Here is a 21,645-nt window from a genome sequence, read left to right on the forward strand (position 1 = left end):
TTATGTTTAGGCAGTATTTCCACTCCTGATTGTTTAGCCAGGGATTTTTTCCCTTCATTCTGATGGCATTTTCATATATTATCTTTGCCTTTGCAACACTGGTGTTCACAATACCAACGTGTTACTTTATCTATATATATACTATTTATACATTTGTGGCTCACTATACATTGCCATTTCTGTAGTGTCACTTTTTAGCTGTATTGTGCCTCATCTGTTTATAATAAAGATTGTGATTTTATTTTTACATTGGACTTGTTACACTGGTTCTTATTGGTGTTGGTATATAAATCTGCACAAGCTCTAAGGTTTATCAAAGCAGCACCATGTGAACAAAACCCAAAATGCAGGAGTTTCCTTGCATTTTATTTCTCTTCTCTGCCCCTTCTATGAAATACTTTATATTAAATAATACACAACAAATATGTTTTAGCATGCATAAAAGTCAGACGCAAAGTAGTGGTCAGAGTGATTTTTATTTAGCATAGGGTTTACAGAGATATAGTTACAATAATTCATCCAGTCATTGCCATTTCATCCACTTTATATACCTTACAGATATTTTCTAGCCTTTCTCAAAATTGCCAACCGTCCTGATTTTGACGGAACAATCCTGCAAACTCAACCAGATGAGAGCCAGGTCTATCTTTGTAGAAGTTCCCGATGTGGAGTTTGAGTACCGTAAAGTTGGTGCTCTAGATACAATGTTTGTCTTGTTAGGCCTGTTTGATCTTTGATATGGGCCCCTCTACTTTATTTACACCACTATGGTGTCAATGAAGAAAATAACCAACATCTTACAAGGCACAAATCATTTGTACATAATATGAAGGCGTCCAGAAGACCACAGCTAAGTATCTTCTCTTAAAGTACCTGGCAATAACACTAGGCTACCTGGAAAACATTATTTTGAATGTAACCTCACTATGTCACTTTCCCTCTTCGCCACATAGAGAAAGTGTCTTGTGCAGGGATAAGGTCTCACCCTGAGAAGAATGAATGAATATTAAACTTGAATTAATGCACTCTGAATGGGAGGGTTCTGCATTGTGCTATTAATGCCTGTACAAACCCCACAAAAGTGCTATCCATGGGCTACCACATGATAACCAGACCTCCCAACATCATGAAGAACCAGTTGATGTGTTGATTGCTTGGTTGCTTCACTGGATGACTGTACAAGAAAATACACTTTCTTCTTGATAATTCAGTTACTACATTTTGTGACATCATCTTGTGTATTCTGTACATGATCTAGGACCCCGGACAATTAATAAGGCACATGTGTTGGTGACAGAAAGGAGTTTGGTTTCGCCTCAGTCAATGGATTCACTCTGGGGTTGGAGAAGTTAGGATATCCGTCCCTCCGCCTGTATATACCTCCCGCGTATGCCCTTCTTCTATCTTTCCTTTGTTCACTCGCCACAACCAGCTTCCCCGATCATGAGTTAGAGAACACTGTAGTTCAGTTCCACAGTCTGCGATATCTGTGTCCCAAGGGATTGGCGTCCCCTTTGCGTCCACTATTGTGAAGGATTTCATAAGAATCTGTAGAATAGATAGAAGTTATAGATGTGTTAGTAACAGGTATTAAACAAGGACTTCTCAATGAAAGTAATATTAAAGGGGTTGTCCAGTCACAAGATATTGATGACCTATTCTTATGCAGTGTCAGATCTCGAATCATCTGTTAAAGGCTCCACTGGTGGCTGGATGTAAATATTGCATGAAATCGCATTGTGCTGCTGTGATCAATGTGTAGTATCCGCTGCTAGGTACTGCAGAACAGCTCTTATGCAAAGGGATAGGTGCTGTTTTGCAATACCCGACAGCTGGAGCAGTTCTTCAGTACTCGGTACACATTTTATGCAGCTGTCCCGTGCATCTACAGTGGGTACGGAAATTATTCAGACCCCTTTACATTTTTCACTCTTTGTTTCATTGCAGATCACTATAGATAAACACGGCACTCATACAGTATGAAGTATTGGTGCTCAAGTAGGGTTTCCAGCCCGTCTTATCTGCAGAGAGAAAACTTGGCACTCAAAAAATTTTTTGGCAGTAAAAGATTCCATTTATTAACATCCAGGTGACAATTATGATAAACATTTTCGGTCCCAGATTGGACCTTCATGAGAACTGGTTTAGAGAACGGTTCTATATTCCGCCTTCTTTAATGACACCTCAATGAGACAAGATGCTTGGATGTTGTCCTGGGATCTGTGTGCAGAACAGCATATGTGGAGTGCGACCTCCGTCGCTGTGGATGAGCGCTGTTTCATTGCAGCCATTTGGTAAATTCAAAAAAGTTCATTTTTTCTCATTAATGCACACTCTGCACCCCATCTTGATTGAAAAAAATCAGAACTGTAGAAATTTTTGAAAATTTATTAAAAAAGAAAAACTGAAATATCACATGGTCAGTATATAAATATTCAAGCCCTTTGCTCAGACACTCATATTTAAGTCACATGTTGTCCATTTCCTTGTGATCCTCCTTGAGAAGGTTCTACCCCTTCATTGGAGTCCAGCTGTGTTTAATAAAACTAATAGGACTTGATTTGTAAAGGCTCACACCTGTCTATATAAGACCTCACAGTGCATGTCTGACCAAATGAGAATCATGAGGTGAAAGGAACTGGCCAAGGAGCTCAGAGACAGAATTGTGGCACAGATCTGGCCAAGATTACTTAAGAATTTCTGCAGTACTCAAGCTTCCTAAAGGCCCCGTTACACGCATCAATGTCCCAGCGATCCCACCAATAATCCGACGTGGATGGGATCGCTGGGACATAGTTAGCTGATCGCTGGTGAGCTGTCACATAGACAGACCCACCAGTGATCAGGACCAGCGAACGAGCTGGTATCCAAGGTAAACAGCGGGTATCTAAGAGCCACGCGGCTCTTAGATACCCGCTGTTTACATTGGAAACCAGCTCCCAGGGTCGCTGATCGTTGGTCTCTCGCTCTCACACGCAGCGATGCGCGCTGGCCAGCGGGAGACCAACAACAATCAAAAAATGGCCCAGGACGTTCGCGCGCGATCAGCGAAACACTCGGCGGGGGCGCCGGTCGCTGATACATGTCACACACAGCGATCTCGCTGGCGAGATCGCTGTGTGTGATGGGGCCTTAAGAGCACAGTAGCCTTCATAATCCTTAAATGGAAGAAGTTTGGGACCACCAGAAGTCTTCCTAGACCTGGCCGTCCAGCCAAACTGAGCAATCGTGGGAGAAAAGCCTTGGTGAGAGAGGTAAAGAAGAATCCCAAGATCACTGTGGCTGAGCTCCACAGATGTGACAAAGTTCCACAAAGTCAACTATCACTGCAGCCCTCCACCAGTCGGACCTTTATGGCAGAGTGGCCCGACGGAAACCTCTCCTCAGTGCAAGACATATGAAAGCCTGCATAGAGTTTGCTAAAAAAACACATGAAGGACTCCTAGACTATGAGAAATAAGATTCTCTGGTCTGATGAGATGAAGATAGAACTTTTTGGTGATAATTCTAAGCGCTATGTGTGGAGAAAACCAGGCACTGCTCATCACCTGCCTAATACAATCCCAACAGTGAAACATGGTGGTGGCAGCATCATGCTATGGGGGTGTAGCTGCAGGGACAGGACAACTGGAAACATGAATGTGGCCAAGTACAGAGATATCCTGGATGAAAACCTCTTCCCGAGTGCTCTGGACCTCAGACTTGGCCGAAGGTTCACCTTCCAACAAGACAATGACCCTAAGCACACAGCTAATATAACAAAGGAGTGGCTTCAACTCTGTGACCATTCTTGACAGGCCCAGCCAGAGCCCTGACTTAAACCCAACTAAGCATCTGTGGAGAGGCCTGAAAATGGCTGTCCACCAACGTTCAACGTTCACCATCCATCCTGATGGCACTGGGGAGGATCTGCAAGGAAGAATGGCAGATCTCCAAATCCAGGTGTGAAAAACTTGTTGCATCATTCCCAAGATTATTATTATTATTATTATTATTATTATTATTATGTTATTTATATAGCACCATTGATTCCATGGTGCTGTACATAAGAAGGGGTTACATACAAATTACAGATATCACTTACAGTTACCAAACTTACAATGACAGACTGATACAGAGGGGAGGGGACCCTGCCCTTTTGGGCTTACATGCTACAGGATGGTGGGGAAGGAGACGGTAGGCTGGTAAGTTGCAGCAGTTACGGTATTGGTTGAGGTGATATCTCCAGTAGTGGTGAGGAGGTAGCGGGGTTATTGCAGGTTGTAGGCTTTCTTGAAGAGGTGGGTTTTGAGGTTCCGTCTGAAGGATCCGAATGTGGTAGATAGTCGGACATGTTGGGGCAAAGAATTCCAGAGGATGGGGGCTATTCGGGAGAAGTCTTGGAGGCGGTAGGGTGAGGAGCGAATAAGTGTGGAGGAGAGAAGGAGGTCTTGGGATGATGGTAGATTACGTGAGGGAAGGTATCGGGAGATTAGTTCAGAGACATATGGAGGAGACAGGTTATAGATGGCCTTGTAGGTCAGTATTAGTAATTTGAACTGGATACGCTGAGAGAATGGAAGCCAGTGAAGAGATTTGCAGAGAGGAGAAGCGGAGGAGTAGCGAGGAGAGAGATGAATTAGTCTGGCAGTAGAGTTAAGGATGGACTGGAGAGGTGCGAGGGTGTTAGCAGGGAGACCACAGAAAAGGATGTTGCAGTAGTCGAGGTGGGAGATGATGAGGGCGTGCACAAGCATTTTAGTAGATTGAGGGTTGAGGAAAGGACGGATTCTGGAAATATTTTTGAGCTGGAGGCGACAGGAGGTAGAAAGAGCTTGGATGTGCGGTTTGAAGGACAGGGCAGAATCAAGGGTTACTCCGAGGCAGTGGACTTCCAGTACTGGGGAAAGCGTGATGTCATTAATTGTGATAGATAGGTCAGGTAAGGAAGATCTGTGAGATGGAGGAAAGATGATGAGTTCAGATTTGTCCACATTGAGCTTGAGGAAGCAAGAGGAGGAGAAGAAGGAGGATATGGCTGATAGACACTCCGGAATTCTGGACAGCAGAGAGGTGACGTCTGGGCCAGAGAGGTAGATCTGAGTGTCATCAGCATAAACGTGGTACTGGAATCCATGGAACTTTATGAGTTGACCCAGGCCAAGGGTATAAAATGAGAAGAGTAGGGGTCCTAGAACAGAGCCTTGGGGGACTCCAACAGAGAGGGTGGGATGAGGAGGTGGTGTGGGAATGGGAGATGCTGAATGTGCGGTTTGAAAGGTATGAGGAGATCCAGGATAGGGCGAGGGTGATGCCAAAGGAAGAGAGGATCTGTAGTAGGAGGCAGTGGTCAACTGTGTCGAATGCAGAGGAAAGGTCTAGAAGCAAGAGTATAGAGTATTGTCCGTTTGCTTTGGCTGTAAGTAGGTCGTTAGTAATTTTAGTCAGGGCTGTCTCAGTGGAGTGATGGGGGCGGAAACCAGATTGTAGATTGTCAAAGAGCAAGTTAGATGAGAGGTGGGAGGAAAGTTCAGCGTGGACGTGCAGCTCCAGGAGTTTGGAAGTGAATGGGAGCAGTGATATTGGGCGATAGCTGGACATAGCCGTTGGGTCGAGGGTTGGCTTTTTAAGGATAGGCGTGATTGTGGCATGTTTAAAAGCAGAAGGGAAGGTACCGGACATTAGCTATAGGTTGAAGAGGTGGGTTAGGGATGGGATAAGTGTGGTGGTGAGGTTGGGGAGGAGGTGGGATGGGATGTGGTCAAGTGCACAGGTTGTGAGGTACGATTTGGAGAAGAGGCAATTAAGCTCCTCTTCAGTGATGTTGGAGAGGGAGGTTATGGGGTTTGGGCATTGGTCTGGTATACAAAGGGGTTGTGGTGGTTGAACAATGAAGATTTGCCTTGTTTGGTCGATCTTATATTTGAAGTATGTGGCAAAGTCCTCAGCAGAGATGAGGGAGGTTGGAGGGGGCAGTGGTGGGCGGAGGAGGGAGTTGAAAGTTTTGAATAACTGTTTGGGATTGTAGGATAGGGAAGATATGAGGGTTGTGAAGTAGGCCTGTTTAGCAGAGGTGAGGGCAGATTTGAAAGCGAGTGTTGCCTGTTTGAATGCAGTGAAGTCATCTTGTGAATTTGTTTTCTTCCAACGCCGCTCTGCAGCCCTGGACACTTGCCGGAGCTTTTTAGTGGTGTTATTGTGCCAGGGTTGTCTGTTGGTACGTCGCATTCTGCCATGAACGAGAGGGGCGACCGTGTCAATAGCTGATGCGAGACTGCCATTGTAGAAAGCAGTGGCCCCGTCTGTGTATTGGAGTGAGGATATGGATGCCAGTGGTAGAATAGAGTCAGAGAGCGCGTGGGTGTCTAGGTGTGCAAGGTTTCTGCGGGGGTGCGCATGTTGCTGGACATGGGTGCCAGGAGAGGAGGAAAGGGATGAGAAAGTGAGTAGATGGTGGTCAGAGAGAGGGAGAGGGGAGGTGGTGAAGTTAGAAAGAGAGCAGAGGCGGGTGAAGACCAGGTCTAATGTGTGTCCGTCTGTGTGGGTGGCTAAGGAGGACCACTGAGTAAGTCCAAAGGATGAAGTAAGGGACAGGAGTTTGGAGGCAGCTAACTGAAGGGTATCAGTGGGGATGTTGAAGTCACCCATGATGACAGTGGAGATGTCAGTTGAAAGAAAGTGAAGAAGCCAGGTAGAGAATTGGTCAATGAAGGCAGTGGTCAGGCCTGGAGGTCGGTATATGACGGCCACTTGGAGGTTGGAGGGAGAGTAGATGCGGACAGAGTGGACTTCAAGATGACTCATGGCTTTACTATAGCTCAAAAGGGTGCTTCTACTCAATACTGAGCAAAGGGTCTGAATACTTATGACCATGTGATATTTCGGTTTTTTATTTTTAATACATTTGCCAAAATTTCTACATTTCTATTTTTTTCAGTCAAGATGGGGTGCGGAGTGTACATTAATGAGAAAAAAAATGAACTTTTTGAATTTACCAAATGGCTGCAATGAAACAAAGTGAAAAATTTAAAGGGGTCTGAATACTCTCCGTACCCACTATACATTCAAAGACCTGCACACCACCAGCGCCTCTAACAGCTAATTATTGAAGGTGCCAGTTTTCTGATATTGTTGTCCTAAGTATAGGTCTTCATTATATTGTAACTGAACAACCCCTCATTAATTTAAGAACTTGTTAAAAAATGTACTCCAGTTCAGTGGAATTGCAGAATATGTATATAGTGCATTATATTTTCCCTTGTAGTGGAAATGCTTTGAATTTTTCACCAAAATTTGTGGGCAGAAAATTTGTAGAGGAATACAACAGCTGTAAAGGCTATGAGATTTGGCACTGTCTAATCCACATGCAGCATATACATACGATTTGCATGTAAGGTAACCAACTTTTTGACAATTGAATTAACGCTGTGGATTTGTTGGGATTTTTCCCCTTCCATTCAACATAGCAGATTATGCTGTGGATTACCCATCACTCAGAAGCAAAATCTGCAAGTCCTGAAAAACGTGCAGTTTTCACAAAGTCTAAAAACAAGTCACTATACTTACCCTACCTGGCACTTACGTGGCTCCCTTTTATGGTCCCTCACTGGTCTCTGTACTGGTCAGCCTCCTGAGATGACGTATCATCCCATGTGACCAATAATCAGCAGCAGCAGTCATTTAGGATAAGGTCTCATAATAGGATTATAAAGACCAATACGGGACCATGCATGGAAGTCATGTAATCACCAGGGACGGTAGGTATAGAGATTTTTTTTTATTATCTTACAAGTTCTATGGAATTTTCCAAAGAAATCAGCAACAAATTCCATCTCAAAATCCATATATTTTTGTGGGAATTTTCAGCTGCAGTTTCCCTGTGGATTATTGCGAAATTGCTGCAGAAATTTTGCTCTGCAGTTCTGCTATGTGTTAACATACCCTTCCAAACAAAATACTATTCCATAGCAATCTATCCCTTTCAAGACTAAGCTCCGTTCAGGTTATGTGTACACCATCAGTGCTTGCGCAAGGAATGTTCCCAGAACATGCACAGAGCATATCCATACTCCACCAATTACCCAACCGAGGGCAAAAGAGTGGACTATGGCAAAAACAGCATACTGGGTGGATTTTTTTAACATGGTGGTCAGTGGGTGGCATATGCTACTGTATGGCTTACCTGACTGCTGATCCCAACTGCCAGGTCTCGCAATTTGGTCCTCCCAGACTCCCAGATATGAAGTGTCTCTCCATTGAAGACTGTCAGATGGACTTTTGTCCCTAAAACATAAAATGGGACTATTAAGTTTGGCTGTACCAAATTAATAAAATAGTGCAACATTTGTTTTGTGCAAGTGTCAAAGCACCATTGTTTTTTTGTCATGCATTTATTAGAGCCCAAAACTCAAAATTGCCATTTGGATAAATGTGGTACAGTAAGTGCCATTTTGCCTTCTCAAGAAATTATCATTTTATGTCTATATTCTCGAACATTTATAGCATATCCAGAGGATGTGTGAAAGATGAAGTCCCACAAATCGCCAAGTATCTGAGATGAGAATATACATCAACTGTATGCAGGGGCTGCGCATGGCCCACAAATTCTCTTCTTTAGGGTCCATTGAACTCCTCGTGTAAGACCGGGGTCACACTAACCGACGCAAAATACGGTCAGTATTTTACAGGCGTAATACGGATGAATGGCCCCTAAACAGTGCTCCGTATGTCATCCGTAATCAAGGTGTGGTCGCGTATTTTGAGCATGTCAGCATCCGTATGTAATCCGTATGGCATCCGTATGTCGAGATTTTCTCGCAGGCTTGCAAAATGGACATATAATGGAGCCCTATGACAGGGTTTCTAACAGAAACCAAAGAATAGATATAGACACATAGAATGCATATATATATAGATATATATATATTCTATGTGTCTATATCTATTCTTTCGTTTCTTTATTAAAACTGTCAGTGTGAGTTTACTGTATAGCGCACTGAATTGCCGGCTTTGCTAAAAGACACCTGGTGCGTATTTCTCGCAAGTCACATGTGTGGTCCGTGTGTAATCCGTATTTTTTGCGCACCCATAGACTTGCATTGGCGTACTACAGCCGTAGTACGCTGACAATCGCAGCATGCTGCGATTGGCACGGAGCGTAGAATACGGATGAGAAATATACGGCTGGTGCGAGGGACCCCATAGAGAATCATTGGTCTGTGTCTAATGCGTGCTTTTAGCACCTCTCACTCGGCCGTATTCCTCGCCAGTGTGACCCTGGCCTTATGCATTTTACCCTCAGAAATAGAAATCTCTCAACTTACCATTGAACCAGCTGGGAGTAGTTGTGATTCCTCCGCTGAAGAGTGAATCACTTTGTAAGCTCAAGGGTTCGATCTGACTGTCCCATGAATGAATCCCAGAACTTTTAGTGTCCAAAGTTGTCAGTGAGTCCTGCAATAATCAGGAAAAAATAATGATCGGTGGTTAATGAGCGTTTTTGATTGTATCTCAAGCCTGTGTCTCAGTAGTCAATTGTACATTTACGAGAGAGTAGTTTTCAATAAGTACCTTGCGACTGGGCAGTGGCTCCAGGCTGGGCTCGCTCAGAAACATGTGTTCTTGTTCCTCAAGGGAGTAAGGCTGAGAAAGGTTCTCCATGTACAGATCTATGAAAAGAGGAATAAAGTGATAGGGTTCATCATCAAGCAGCAACATTTTGATGGTTACACAGGTATATATTGGTGTTTATATCCTTTTTTAGTTTAGAAAAGTTGTGCCCTAGCTATACCCATAACAGACCATCAATATTAGATCATAGGTGTCTGACTCTCTGCACCCCCTCTTTACCAGCTACGTCCCCACATTGCTTATACTGATCTCTAAACGCTAAGCTTTGAGTAGTGGGAGATCTTGGTATTTCGCCTTCATCCGATTGAGGTACTTGGGACAAAACAGCAATGCCAAGCACGGATGCTACTACAAGTACAGCATGTGTAATAGTAATAATGAAGGGGACATAGTTTGGGCAAAGCATCATGTCCAGAGCGTTACCTAGTTCTAGCCGCTCAATCTCCAATTCACATGATATCCTGGCTTGTTCCAGATTTTTGTGACTTGTGAAGGAGGCATCTTCTGTTATCTGCTGCGTTCTGTAGCTCTCAGCAGTCATGGCTTCTTCATGAAAAGTCTTGAGCTGACAAGTGGGGACCTCCAGGACCTCTGTCACGGTGTGAGGAGGGAACATTCGAGGTTCTTTGTATTCTGTTTTATATGACGATTTCAGACCTCCAACTAGAAGAAAAAAGCCTTATGTCTGGTATGTTGTCTATGCAAGCAGGTCTTATTCTTTACGACAGTGGCATGTTTAATACACAGACTCATTTCGCATAATTAATGTTACTTATCCGTATTAAAGTGAATCTGTCACTAGGTTTTTGTGATGTAATCTGAGAGCAGCGTGATGTTGGGGCTGAAACTCTTATTCCAGGAATGTATCACTTAATGGGCTTCATTGACACAATCACTATTTTCTCTATTGTAGATCGACCGGTTCTCTGAATGCTGAGCTCTGTATAATCCCACCCACACCACTGATTGGCAGGTGTACACTGTGTATAGGCAGAAAGCTGCTAATCAGTGCTAGGGTAGAGTTAAACAAAGCAGTTGACTAGTAGGCACAAGACACCTAGTCCTGTAGTGATAATCTTCAACACTGATTTTATTGAAACAGCAACACGCAGCCTAGTAAGTGTCACATCGCTGGAATCAGGGTCTCTGCTCCTACATCATGCTGCTCTCAGATTACATGCTAAAATCTGCTGACATATTCCATTTAACAGCATGTAGTCTCATGCTATGGTTTACCTGTTTTCATATCAACGAAACATTAGTACAGCGCTTACTTTTTTGAAGTGCAGTTTCCACTTTTTGGATGAGTTCGACCGCATCTGGTCTGTTAGTAGGATCCTTCTGTAGTCCATCCACTATGAGACTGCGGGTTAGATAGTTACAGCTTGGGGGTATTTCTTGTAAAGGTGGTGGTTCCGTAGCAATCTAAAGACAGAGAAAGAATAGAGAGCTACTTTACACAACAGTGTAAACATATATCTACCTTAAAGGGTTTGTGCCCCTAAATACATGTATGAGCTATACACAGGACAGAAGGTAAGTGTAAGTTCTCTGGTGGTCCGACCCTCACTTGTGGGATCACAGGAAGTCGCAGAGGCCCATCAGTTATACATTTATCACATTCACCAATTATGTGGATAAGTTATAAATAAAATCATTTACAAAAATGTCCCTTTGCAATGTAGAAGTTCAGCTAAGCTGCTAGAGTTGGGTCAGTTTGTTAGCTGGATTCCATTACAACCCGCAGAATTGTGATTGTAGCTCTGGAGTATAATAGAATCTGTAATTCTGGATCTGCACAAGGCAAGTAATTCAGTCTATTTTCAGACTTGATTTTTTGTAATATGAAATGGTTAAAATGCCTTTATTGCTCAGTATGACTTATTGTCCAATATTTATATCGTGTACTTACCTTCAGACATAAGGGTGCTTTGTGGGTACGGCTCCACGGATGCCAGCCATTCAACACGTGAAGAAGCATGCAACATGTACTCCACACATCCATTTTTGTGTCACAAGGTTCCCCACGCACAAGTTCAGGGGCCATGTGTGTTTCAGTACCTGGGACATAGTCACCTATGGGACACAATAGGTACAATTATTATGTAATTAATTTAGCCAAACATGTAATAATTGTTTCTTTACTCTATTAAAATATACCGTACTTTCTAATAATCTGCCCATTTTCATATACTTGTGTGATGTGATATCAGATTTTATCTGGCAGCAGAAAAGAACTTAACGCCTATTTACCAGACAGGTGATAACTTGTATATTGGTGGGGGTCCGCCTACTGAGATCCCCACCGATCAACAGACACGAGTAGCTTTATTTTGATTAGAATGGAACAGCAGTGCTCATACCCTCTTTGGCACTCAAACATGACCATGGCCGCTCTATGCCAATCAAGCATGACCATAGCCACTCTATGCCACCCGAGCATGACCACGGCCACTCTATGCCACTCAAGCATGACCACGGCCGCTCTATGCCACTCAAGCATGACCATAGCCACTCTATGCCACCCGAGCATGACCACGGCCGCTCTATGCCACTCAAGCATGACCACGGCCGCTCTATGCCACTCAAGCATGACCACGGCCGCTCTATGCCACTCAAGCATGACCACGGCCGCCCTAGGCCACTCGAGCATGACCACAGCTGCTCTATGCCACTCAAGCATGACCATTGTTTGCTCTAGTTTTGGTAAAATCACTGTTGTATCAGCAGTAAACCCGCTGCCATGTTGTCCTCTATATTCACCCAAAACAACCACCTTCAATTGGCAGCTTTCTGCCTATGCACAGTATACACAGAGCTGTGAATCAGTGGTGTGGGCGTGGTTATACACAACTCAGCATACAGAGAAATGGTAACTCTGTAGATGATAAAACAGTGGTTTTATCAAAACTCTGGCAAGCAGTCCATTAAATGACACCACTAAAATCAGGGTCTCTGCCTCTATATCACACAGCTCTCTGATGGGGTAGCTAAAACCTAGTGACAGGTTCCATTTAATTGTTCAAGTAATAGTACAGGCTAAGCATGCATGTTTATTAGCAGGTCGGAAGGATGGTAGTCAACTCGTATTTCAATAGTTACGTCATTTTCTTTTACTGGCGAGGTTCTTCTGGTTTGTTTTCTCGTCATGTTTCAGTATTTTTTTTTATATTTGGTGATTTTCCATTTTCTTTTATCACTGTCACCTACCGGTCAATAACTGTGTCTTGCAACCTCCAGGAGGCAATTGTGCTGCGTGCCCGAAGTCACACAAATATGCTGTTTTTCCATTATCAGTCAGGAGTACATTGTCCGCTGAAAATAGAAAGTTTTGATAGAAGAAATTAGGCAGAAATAGGAGAATATAAGACAGAGCAAAATTGCAAGTTCACCTGTGCTCTACAGCACTATTCATTTCATCGGAGAACTGTCATCAGGAGATCGTATAAGGGCCCCCAATACAGTTGGAGTAAAGTCGGTCAAAGTGACCACTGTTTTCCATAACACCGGTCATCTCTCTGATGTGTACAGGGACAGATGATATTGGGGGAGAAATGTGGCCTGTGGCTTTCTTCCCTCTCCCCATTGTATAGACATGAACCTCGAAAGCTGTGTATGATTAAGAGGCAGTCGGAAGACAGTTCCTTGAATATGTCTTGTGTTTGGACACCTTTTAAAGGGCCCGTTACACATAGCGATATCGCTAGTGATATCGCTATAACGTCACCGATTTTGTGACGTTATAGCGATATTGCTAGCGATATCGCTATGTGTGATACTTACCTCCGACCGGCTCCCCCGCTGTCCATCGCTGATCGCGCGAGAATGTCCGGCTCCATTTCTCGTCGTCAGCTTCCTGCTGGGCTTCCTGCTGTGACGACGAGCGACACGTGGAGGCTGGTGGGAGGACGTTAGGATCGCTGAGTGTGAAAGGTGAGTATCGTGCGCTGCGTCGCTGCTGCATCGCTGTGAGGTCTGCCTGTGTGACAGCTCACTAGCGATCATTTAGCGATGTACCGGCGATCCTGACCGGGGTGGATCGCTGGTCGGATCGCTGGTGCATCGCTAAATGTAAAGGGGCCTTTAGCTGAAGGAGCAACACATTTCAGCTCAACAATAATGCCTTCTAACCTCTCAGAGGAAAGTAAAGATTAGCGTAAAAACTTCAAAGGACCAAGACTAAAATGAGGTACTGACCTTTTATGTCTCCATGGAGTATATTGGAAGCATGAAGATGTTTCAGGCCTTGCAGTACTTGTCCCGCATAATATAGAGCCCAATCTTCTGCCAAGAAACCACTTCTTTTGATCAGCTGGCCCAAAGATCCACCTACAAAACATCATTGACACAAATTTGTTCCAAGGTTTTTCAGTATCTTACTGTAGCACACGATACAAAACTAACCTAATCCACAACTTAGACAACAGTGAAGACTGCCTGCCTTGGTTAGAAAATAGAAGGAAAACCAGATCACCTTCCACCTGCTGTGAAGAATCCGAGAGTCCGTGACCAGTGCTCCTGTAGGCGCTCGACACAAGGTAGAAGGAGAAATGATCCAGCTCCCGGCAAGCCGAATATCAATGAAACAAGTAAATTCCTTATTCCAATCAATTTTAAAGTATGTAGGTATCCAGGAGCTGTTTATAGGTATATACACCATAACCAATAGTAGAAGAAAAAGGGGGAAGATGGGGAAAGAATATAATCAGCAGACGCATTTCGAACATACCAAGTTTTAAGAATATGTGCTAATCAAAACGCGTCTGGTGATTATATTATTTCCACATGTTACACCTTTTTTGGGTCGCCCTCACACCCAGGGCTGTGGGGTACTCGGTACCGGGCTGGTGTCAGAGGAATGTGTCACAGCAGCAGTGACCCGGTCCGTGGCCCTGGGCGCCCAATGTCAATGGTGGTTTGTAGTCAATGAAATAGAATAGTTCGTGACGCCACCTGTGGTGTTTGTCAAGCAAGATGTTAAGCCAACGCTGCGTGCAGATCCTCTGGGGCTGATGGTGTGTTGCAGCATAGATGGTATAGCTCCCCACAGGTGAAGCTGTAGCCCCAGGGCAGTGTGTAGGCGCAGGTAGTGTAAAGGATGATACCCAGATGTAGCGGTGCTGACGGTGTTGGCGCACAATGACTGGAAGACACCAGGGCTTGTAGTCTCAACGCTTTACTCACAGTTCTTGGCAACCACTGGTGCCCGCTTCCTTGCCGTGTCCTCCGGGGCAGAGACTCAATCAACCTCCCGGGCAAGTTAGGCTTCTCCTCTCCAACACTCCGCCAACATGTACCTTTCCTGAACGACTCCTCTATTGCGCCTTTTAGTGTGAAGGGCTCCAGTACCGTTGTTACTCTGAAGTTCCTCCTGTCAGATGTTCCTAACAACACTACTTGTATGACAGAGAGCTGTAGCCTGATCAGGGACCTCCTGGATCCCGGCTCTCTATCCGTGTTGCTGTTGTGTCCCAAGTCTTAGATGGGAGTAGTGCATTTACAGCCAACTACTCCACCGGTGTCTGCTGCAGAACCATAAGTGTCCATACAACCTCGGGGACCGGGCCCCGGCCTTGCGCTGAGAACCTATAGGCAGGATTCCTCTTCCAATCCACAACTCCTCTCTGTTCTCCAACTCCTTCATTCCGCGCTGTTCCTTCTCTCTCTTATGGAAGCTTAGGTTGCAGTTCTACGTCTTTCTCCTTCTGTTCCTTTCCCTTGCCAGCTGGCTCAGGTCACTGAGGCAGCTGCAGCACTCCTTCCTCCATCCCTCTTCCAGGGATCCTCACTCCTGTCTGAGTGACTTCCTACTCCTCTGAGCTTCTGTCAGACTGACCTCTAATTCTAAGCTTTCCCACTCTTTTATATCTAACTCCACCCACCTCCCAGCACATCTCGTGTTACGAAGCAAGGAATCACCAGAGGTGTTCTGCTATCCTTTAAGCATGGAGCCGCAATGTGATCAGTGCTGAACTATCCTGTGTGTGGGGTGCGAGTGTTGGAGTGTGGAAAGGAGTTCCCAACTTACCTAGGTGGTGGGGCACTACACCTTAGGAGAAGGTGCAGTACCTCTGTGGCGACTGAGCCTCAGGGGCGCCACATTTTTCTCTACTATGGATTATGGCGTTTACACTTATGAACATCTCCTGGATACCTACCTACTTTTAAATCGATTAGAATAAAGAATTTACTTGTGTTATTGACATCCGGCATGCCGGGAGCCAGATCATTTCTCCTTCTACCTGTCTTGGTTAGGCAGTACTATACACCTGCTATACAAACATCAAACCTTTTTACAGTGTTGAAAAAAAAAAAATTTCAAAGAAAAAAAAGAAAAACTGCAGCTAGATATTATCTTGAAGTTAAATAAATGAAAGATGGCGTTACCAGCGTGAAACATGTAATGACTGTCAGTCTGCTCTCATGATCTACATGTCTCATACTGGTAACGCCTCCTTTCATTTATAATAATCTCTGGAGGCAGATTCTCATGTAAGTCAGTGTCCGGCCTATAGATGAGCTCATTTACAAATATAAGAAAAAAACTGATTTCTCTGGAATAAGACATCAGATTGCACATATCAAGGTATCATGTTATTCAGCTTCCTATGACCTACAACAGTTGATCCTACTGACAGATTCCCTTTAATTAAAACCGCCTTAGGCATGGAAATATTCAATGGAGTGGTGGTCATACTATTCCTGTAATCACTAGATGCTGGTAGCATTTGTGAAAACACCATTTTATAATTTCTTTTTGCAAGGATACAGAGTTAATAAATATGAAAAGAAACACTTATTGCATGAAAATATACCTGATTCTTTGTGATAATGTCCCTTTAATAAAAGTTGATAAAGGTTTCTGACTCAGTAGGTTTCACCAGTGACTCATTTTGTTATCTAGCAGTTAATACATAATAAACCAGTTACTAAGTGTTTATCTGTGTCTGGATCATAGGAGAAACTGACACTACAAGAAGTCAGGTTTTTTTTACAATTCAGGCAGAACAAAGATTTTATATATATATATATATATATATATATATATATATATATATATATATACACACACACACACACATCTTCTTTTTACCAAAGTAAAAAAATTATTGTGTATCGGGCTGTCTCCATTTATTAGTCACAAACTGTTGATATTTAATCATGGATGTCAAAATTGCTCTATCTGTACCTAATGAATTTTTATTGTATTTTGTATCATAGGGAGCGATCAGTCACTAAAATGCTGTATATATTTATTCTATCCTCAAGTATTTTAGCTATGCATGTATGAAGTAATAACCTGACTCACAGTCCTGTGTACTGTCTTGTAATCTACTTCTACTGTACATAAACTCCTGAGCCAAACGTTAAAGCTTGAGACCCATTTAGACAAACCGATAATTGTGAATGATCATTCCTGAGAATAATCGGCCTGTTGAAACAAACCGGCAGTCACTTGACAAATGAGCAAAACGCTCATTCATCAGGGGCGATGTCTTCAAGCTGGCTTAAGAATCATCATTTTCGGTTGCACTCAGTCCTGTGTAAACAGATGATTTGCGGCCATAATCAAATATTAAGCATTGTTTAGAGTGCTTGGGAGTGCAGTCAGCTTGTCTAAGCAGACCAGTAAATGACCACTGATTTACTTGCATGGGGTCGATCAGTGGTCATTTAACGGCTGTGGTCAATATGTCTAAACCAAGAACTAGAGTGTACATCCAGTGATCCAGTTTACAATCTCAAGTCTCTAGTCTGTCTTTAAAGAAGCTGAATGTTCTGCACTGTTTGGTAGCTTCCTATTAAGATGTATGAGTGTAATAATGGGGGGGGAGTTGTTAAGGGTTCAATGTTCGTAGACGCCAAACAAACAGGCATTCCTCACATGTATTCAGCCTGGCCAGCAGCTGCAAATCGTGCAGCTGAGACGACGAAAACTAAATCTCCGAGCACGCCAAAATGCTCGGAGACCACCTGAGCAACGAGTACACTCGCTCATCACTAGCGACAACTAGTCGAAGCAATCTAAAACCTAAACTGCCACATACTGTGGACATCCAGCTGTAACCGTGATATTAGTGTAGTGCCGCCTAGTGATCAAGGCAGGATCTGCAATACTATCTTCAGACATGGATATAACAGGAGGTTTAAGTGTTATGTAAGTTAACAAGATATTGGCTGTGACTGGGTGGCAGCTCCTCTGTATCTGTAACATGATAGACAATGATACATCTTTAGTAAATCTGGGGAAGAGATGTCAGCAGCACAAATCACTTTGCACGAAAAGGCTTCTCAAACGTTCTGGCCTTAGGACTACTGTGAAGTTGTTACTGGCAGTATGCTTTACATCTTACTTATTAGTAAAGGTCACATTTTCTACTAGATACAATATGCCATGCCTATGGATGAAGAAAACCCTTGAAACAAGTATTTTTTTTTCATTATTCCATGCTATGGAACATCCAGAACAGACAACATTTGCTGCAATGACTTATGCATTTTGGCATTTGTCTAGCTTATAAAGAAGATTGATGTTTGTCTTTAATGAAACTTACCATCCATAAGCTTCAGAAACACAGTGATCCAGGGTCCTTCTCGGACTGCCCCATACACTGGGATTATTTTTTCAGAATTGACAGTCAGGCAGCATGTCAGCTCCTCATGTCGAAAACTGTTAACATTAATCTGGAAAAAGGAAGATGGAAAGTGAAACAAATGGAAACCTGTTATTCCATATTAGCACAAAGACAAGTGTTCAGACCACATGACTATGTCTATGATTTGTGATATGCCTGTGGGACATTGTACTCTATGGACTAATCATGCTTATCTTGAATTGCAAAAATGGAGAATCAGCACACAAAACTTGGCGAGACAAAGTGATATACTGCAGATTTCAAACACGCACCGCAAGTCAGTTTAGGTAGCTTTAAAAAAGAAAAAGCACAGTGGGCAGGATATTTCTATAAATCCCACCCACTTTGCTGGAATTGTAAAATTCTGCATTTTTTACTCAATGAAAATATACATCACCAAAAACTGATCATGGAAACTTATCCTAATAAAGAGATGCTGTGAGTCCACCAAAGTGCTCTTTGCAGCCGCTGCTCTATAAGCATATAACATTTAGAATTAATATGCAGATCATACTTACTATTTTAGCAGCAAATTGATATCCAGTTTTCTTGTCCTTTCCTAAGAAAACATCTCCAAAACTTCCACTGGCCAGCACTTCCTTGCTCTTTGTCCAGTGGATGTTTGTTCTGTACTCATAATCTTCCATTCTGAGTTCCTACAGAGAATAAATCATGTAAGTTATGTAGTGAAGGACTTTCTGTAGTGTGAATGGGATACTTAAAGGGAATCTGTCACCCATATTTAGTGATATCATGTAAAGATATCACTAAATTGTGCGTCCCATTAGGATTCTATTCGGGCTTTTGACTCCCCCCCGATACCGCACCTTTGAGGCATAAAAACCTTTTTTAGCTTGTTGTGGATGCATGCAAATCGCCGCGGTCCGGTCCGATGGGCGTGGCTTAGGAGTCTTCTCCCCCCCCACCTCTTCGGCTTACTTCACGTAATCTTCGTCTGTGAATACCACAGACGCCGTAGTTTTCTGCGCTTGCGCAATGTAAATGCCTCGGCGCCTGTGGAGTATGCTTTGCCCAACTGTGGGCAAACATATAATCGCTACTGCGCAAGCGCCGGTATTTTCCAGCGCGGTCTATGCCCCGGAAGTGTGTCCTGCATGTGAAGACTTCCGGGGCATAGACCGCGCTGGAAAATACCGGCGCTTGCGCAGTAGCGATTATATGCTTCGCCCACAGTTGGGCAAAGCATACTGCGCAGGCGCCGGGGGCCTTCACATTGCACAAGCGCGGAAACCAACGGCGTCTGTGGTATTTACAGACGAAGATTACATGAAGCAAGCCGAGGAGGTGGGGGGGAGAAGACTCCTAAGCCACGCCCATCAAACCGGACCGCGGCGATTTGCATGCATCCACAACAAGCTAAAAAAGGTATTTATAACTCAAAGGTGCGGGGTCAGGGGGAGTCAAAAGCCCTAATAGAATCCTTATGGGATGCACAATTTAGTGATATCTTTACATGATATCACTAAATATGGGTGACAGATTCCCTTTAACAATGCCCCCTTCATTAGTGGGATCTTTGGAGATCCCAGATGTCAGACCTCCAGTGATGATTAAATCATGGCATATTCTAGAGATATGCCATTGTATACGGAAATGAAAATACCTCTTTAGAGAGGTTGTCCAATACTTGGACAACCCCTTCTCAATGGCTATATTCCCCTATGTAAAATAAAAACAGACTGTACTCACCTACGGTGCTGACTTTGGGACATTGTTATGTCACAAGAGCCTTGCAGCCAATCAGCAGCCGCTAATAGGACTCTTCACTCTCACACTGATTGGCTGCAGGGCTCAAGTGACATAATGTTATGGGAGCCCTGGAAGACTCAATGATGTTCCAAAGATGATAGCACAAGGTGTTTTTATTTTACATGAGGAATATAGTAATTGAGAAGGGTTGTCCAAGTAGTGGACAACCCCTTTAAGCTTTTAGTGATATCTAGGGAATCGAATTTACAGAGACCAGCTTTGTACATCCATGTTTGGTTGTACAGGCATGTGATCACAACGTAGGTACCAATTGGTTGCTTCTGTAACTATTGATTGACTGTAGTGGTAACATGCACATCCTTGAGGAAGCAAAGCTATCGGTCAATGACATTTGTACCATTATTAGAGGAATGGCGGGCATTGGTAGTTGAGAACGCTTTATTCATTTTTTCAAAATGTTGAGACTCTTTTAACTATAAAACAAAATTTGGACAACCCCTTTAAGACAGTGTTTATAAACAGTGTGTTATACCTCTTTCAATAGGATCCCTTCATTGTCCACATCCAGTTCATCCTGATCATCGTGTTTATTCCAGGATTTGGCTAATGTGCACAAGTTGTAGGCGTCTCCACAGCTCACACTATCCTTAAGAGCCATTAATACCCCCTCTTCCACAGATTGGGTTTTTGAGTCCATACAGGAGTTGGTAAACTTGGAGGAACCATATTGCGAGAAATGTTTTTCTTCATAATCGTCATGTCCCAATGCACTAATGATGTCTAATGCTCGATCTCGCTGCTCTGACACATCCAATAGATTATTGGTTTGTGGCTGAAGCTTTCCAGCACCCACGTGGCAAATGCACTGGGATGGACTGATAAGCTTGTGGCGCACTTTATAATTGTCATCAGCAAAGGGCTGTGAGTTCACAGGGGGATACTGAATGTTTTTATCTGGTTGAGGGATGGAGTTGTAATTCTGGACATCACTTGAATGCAGAGAATCTTCATCCTACAGAAATCCAGAGAAACAATATTTAAAATTTAGCAAAATAATTCAACATTCTCAATTTCAAAACTTTTGACATTTTATGTCACGTTGGCCTTTGCACACGCTCATTAGATGCTTCAATACAAAAGATAGGGACTAAGTCAGTCTATAGCTGTTAATGTACTGTATTTGTGGATTTCCTGAAAGAACAGGAAGTATGACTCAAGAATAGCCCTAGTGGCCAATGGGAATATTTGCTTAGTGTGTCTTTTTTATATCAAATTGTTATTGAAAAAATTAAGTTCACAATAAAAATCATAAATATAAATTAAAACCTGACTTAAACATCTGACATTACCTGTACGGGTATGGGTGTTCGGGTCTCCTGTTCTGGAGTGGTCTGGCTTCTTCTGGCTGATTTGGCATTGTTATTCTTAGCACTTCTTTTCCGCTTCTTTTTCTTGATTTTTGGAAATGGAGGTAGCTTTGCCAATTTGCCTTCCGTTGCATTTACCACATTATTTGGAATATGCTCATTGCATTCTGCTAAGCTGCAAAATGATAAAGAGCAGTGTGAAAATGTCAGCGCGAGCGGTAATCATCTTAGGGACAAAGTAAAGGTGACCAAGCCATATATATGATTAGATAAAAGTAGGTTGCTGTTTGGGCATCCCTTTA

At 43.3% G+C, this 21,645-nt stretch overlaps 1 protein-coding gene across 2 annotated transcripts in view; it reads right to left on the bottom strand.

Moving 5' to 3' along the window:
* Positions 1 to 457: 457 nt before the first annotated feature.
* Positions 458 to 21,645, bottom strand: part of MAP3K14 (mitogen-activated protein kinase kinase kinase 14) — a 44,351-nt gene continuing 23,163 nt past the window's right edge. For both annotated transcript variants that reach the window (XM_073582308.1, XM_073582307.1), the window contains exons 4-16: positions 21,326 to 21,518; positions 20,509 to 20,988; positions 18,764 to 18,901; positions 18,165 to 18,294; positions 13,807 to 13,938; positions 12,820 to 12,924; positions 11,522 to 11,685; positions 10,884 to 11,034; positions 10,033 to 10,272; positions 9,550 to 9,647; positions 9,303 to 9,432; positions 8,162 to 8,262; positions 458 to 1,548 (exon numbers count right to left, since the gene is read on the bottom strand). In XM_073582308.1, coding sequence (XP_073438409.1) covers positions 1,330 to 1,548; positions 8,162 to 8,262; positions 9,303 to 9,432; positions 9,550 to 9,647; positions 10,033 to 10,272; positions 10,884 to 11,034; positions 11,522 to 11,685; positions 12,820 to 12,924; positions 13,807 to 13,938; positions 18,165 to 18,294; positions 18,764 to 18,901; positions 20,509 to 20,988; positions 21,326 to 21,518 — 2,281 coding nt within the window. In that variant the 3' untranslated portion in view covers positions 458 to 1,329. The remainder of the gene's footprint in view (positions 1,549 to 8,161; positions 8,263 to 9,302; positions 9,433 to 9,549; positions 9,648 to 10,032; positions 10,273 to 10,883; positions 11,035 to 11,521; positions 11,686 to 12,819; positions 12,925 to 13,806; positions 13,939 to 18,164; positions 18,295 to 18,763; positions 18,902 to 20,508; positions 20,989 to 21,325; positions 21,519 to 21,645) is intronic.

Source organism: Dendrobates tinctorius, unplaced genomic scaffold (genome assembly GCF_039654945.1).
Source record: "Dendrobates tinctorius isolate UK_male_01 unplaced genomic scaffold, ASM3965494v1 ptg000071l, whole genome shotgun sequence".
Classification (NCBI taxonomy): Eukaryota; Metazoa; Chordata; class Amphibia; order Anura; family Dendrobatidae; genus Dendrobates; species Dendrobates tinctorius.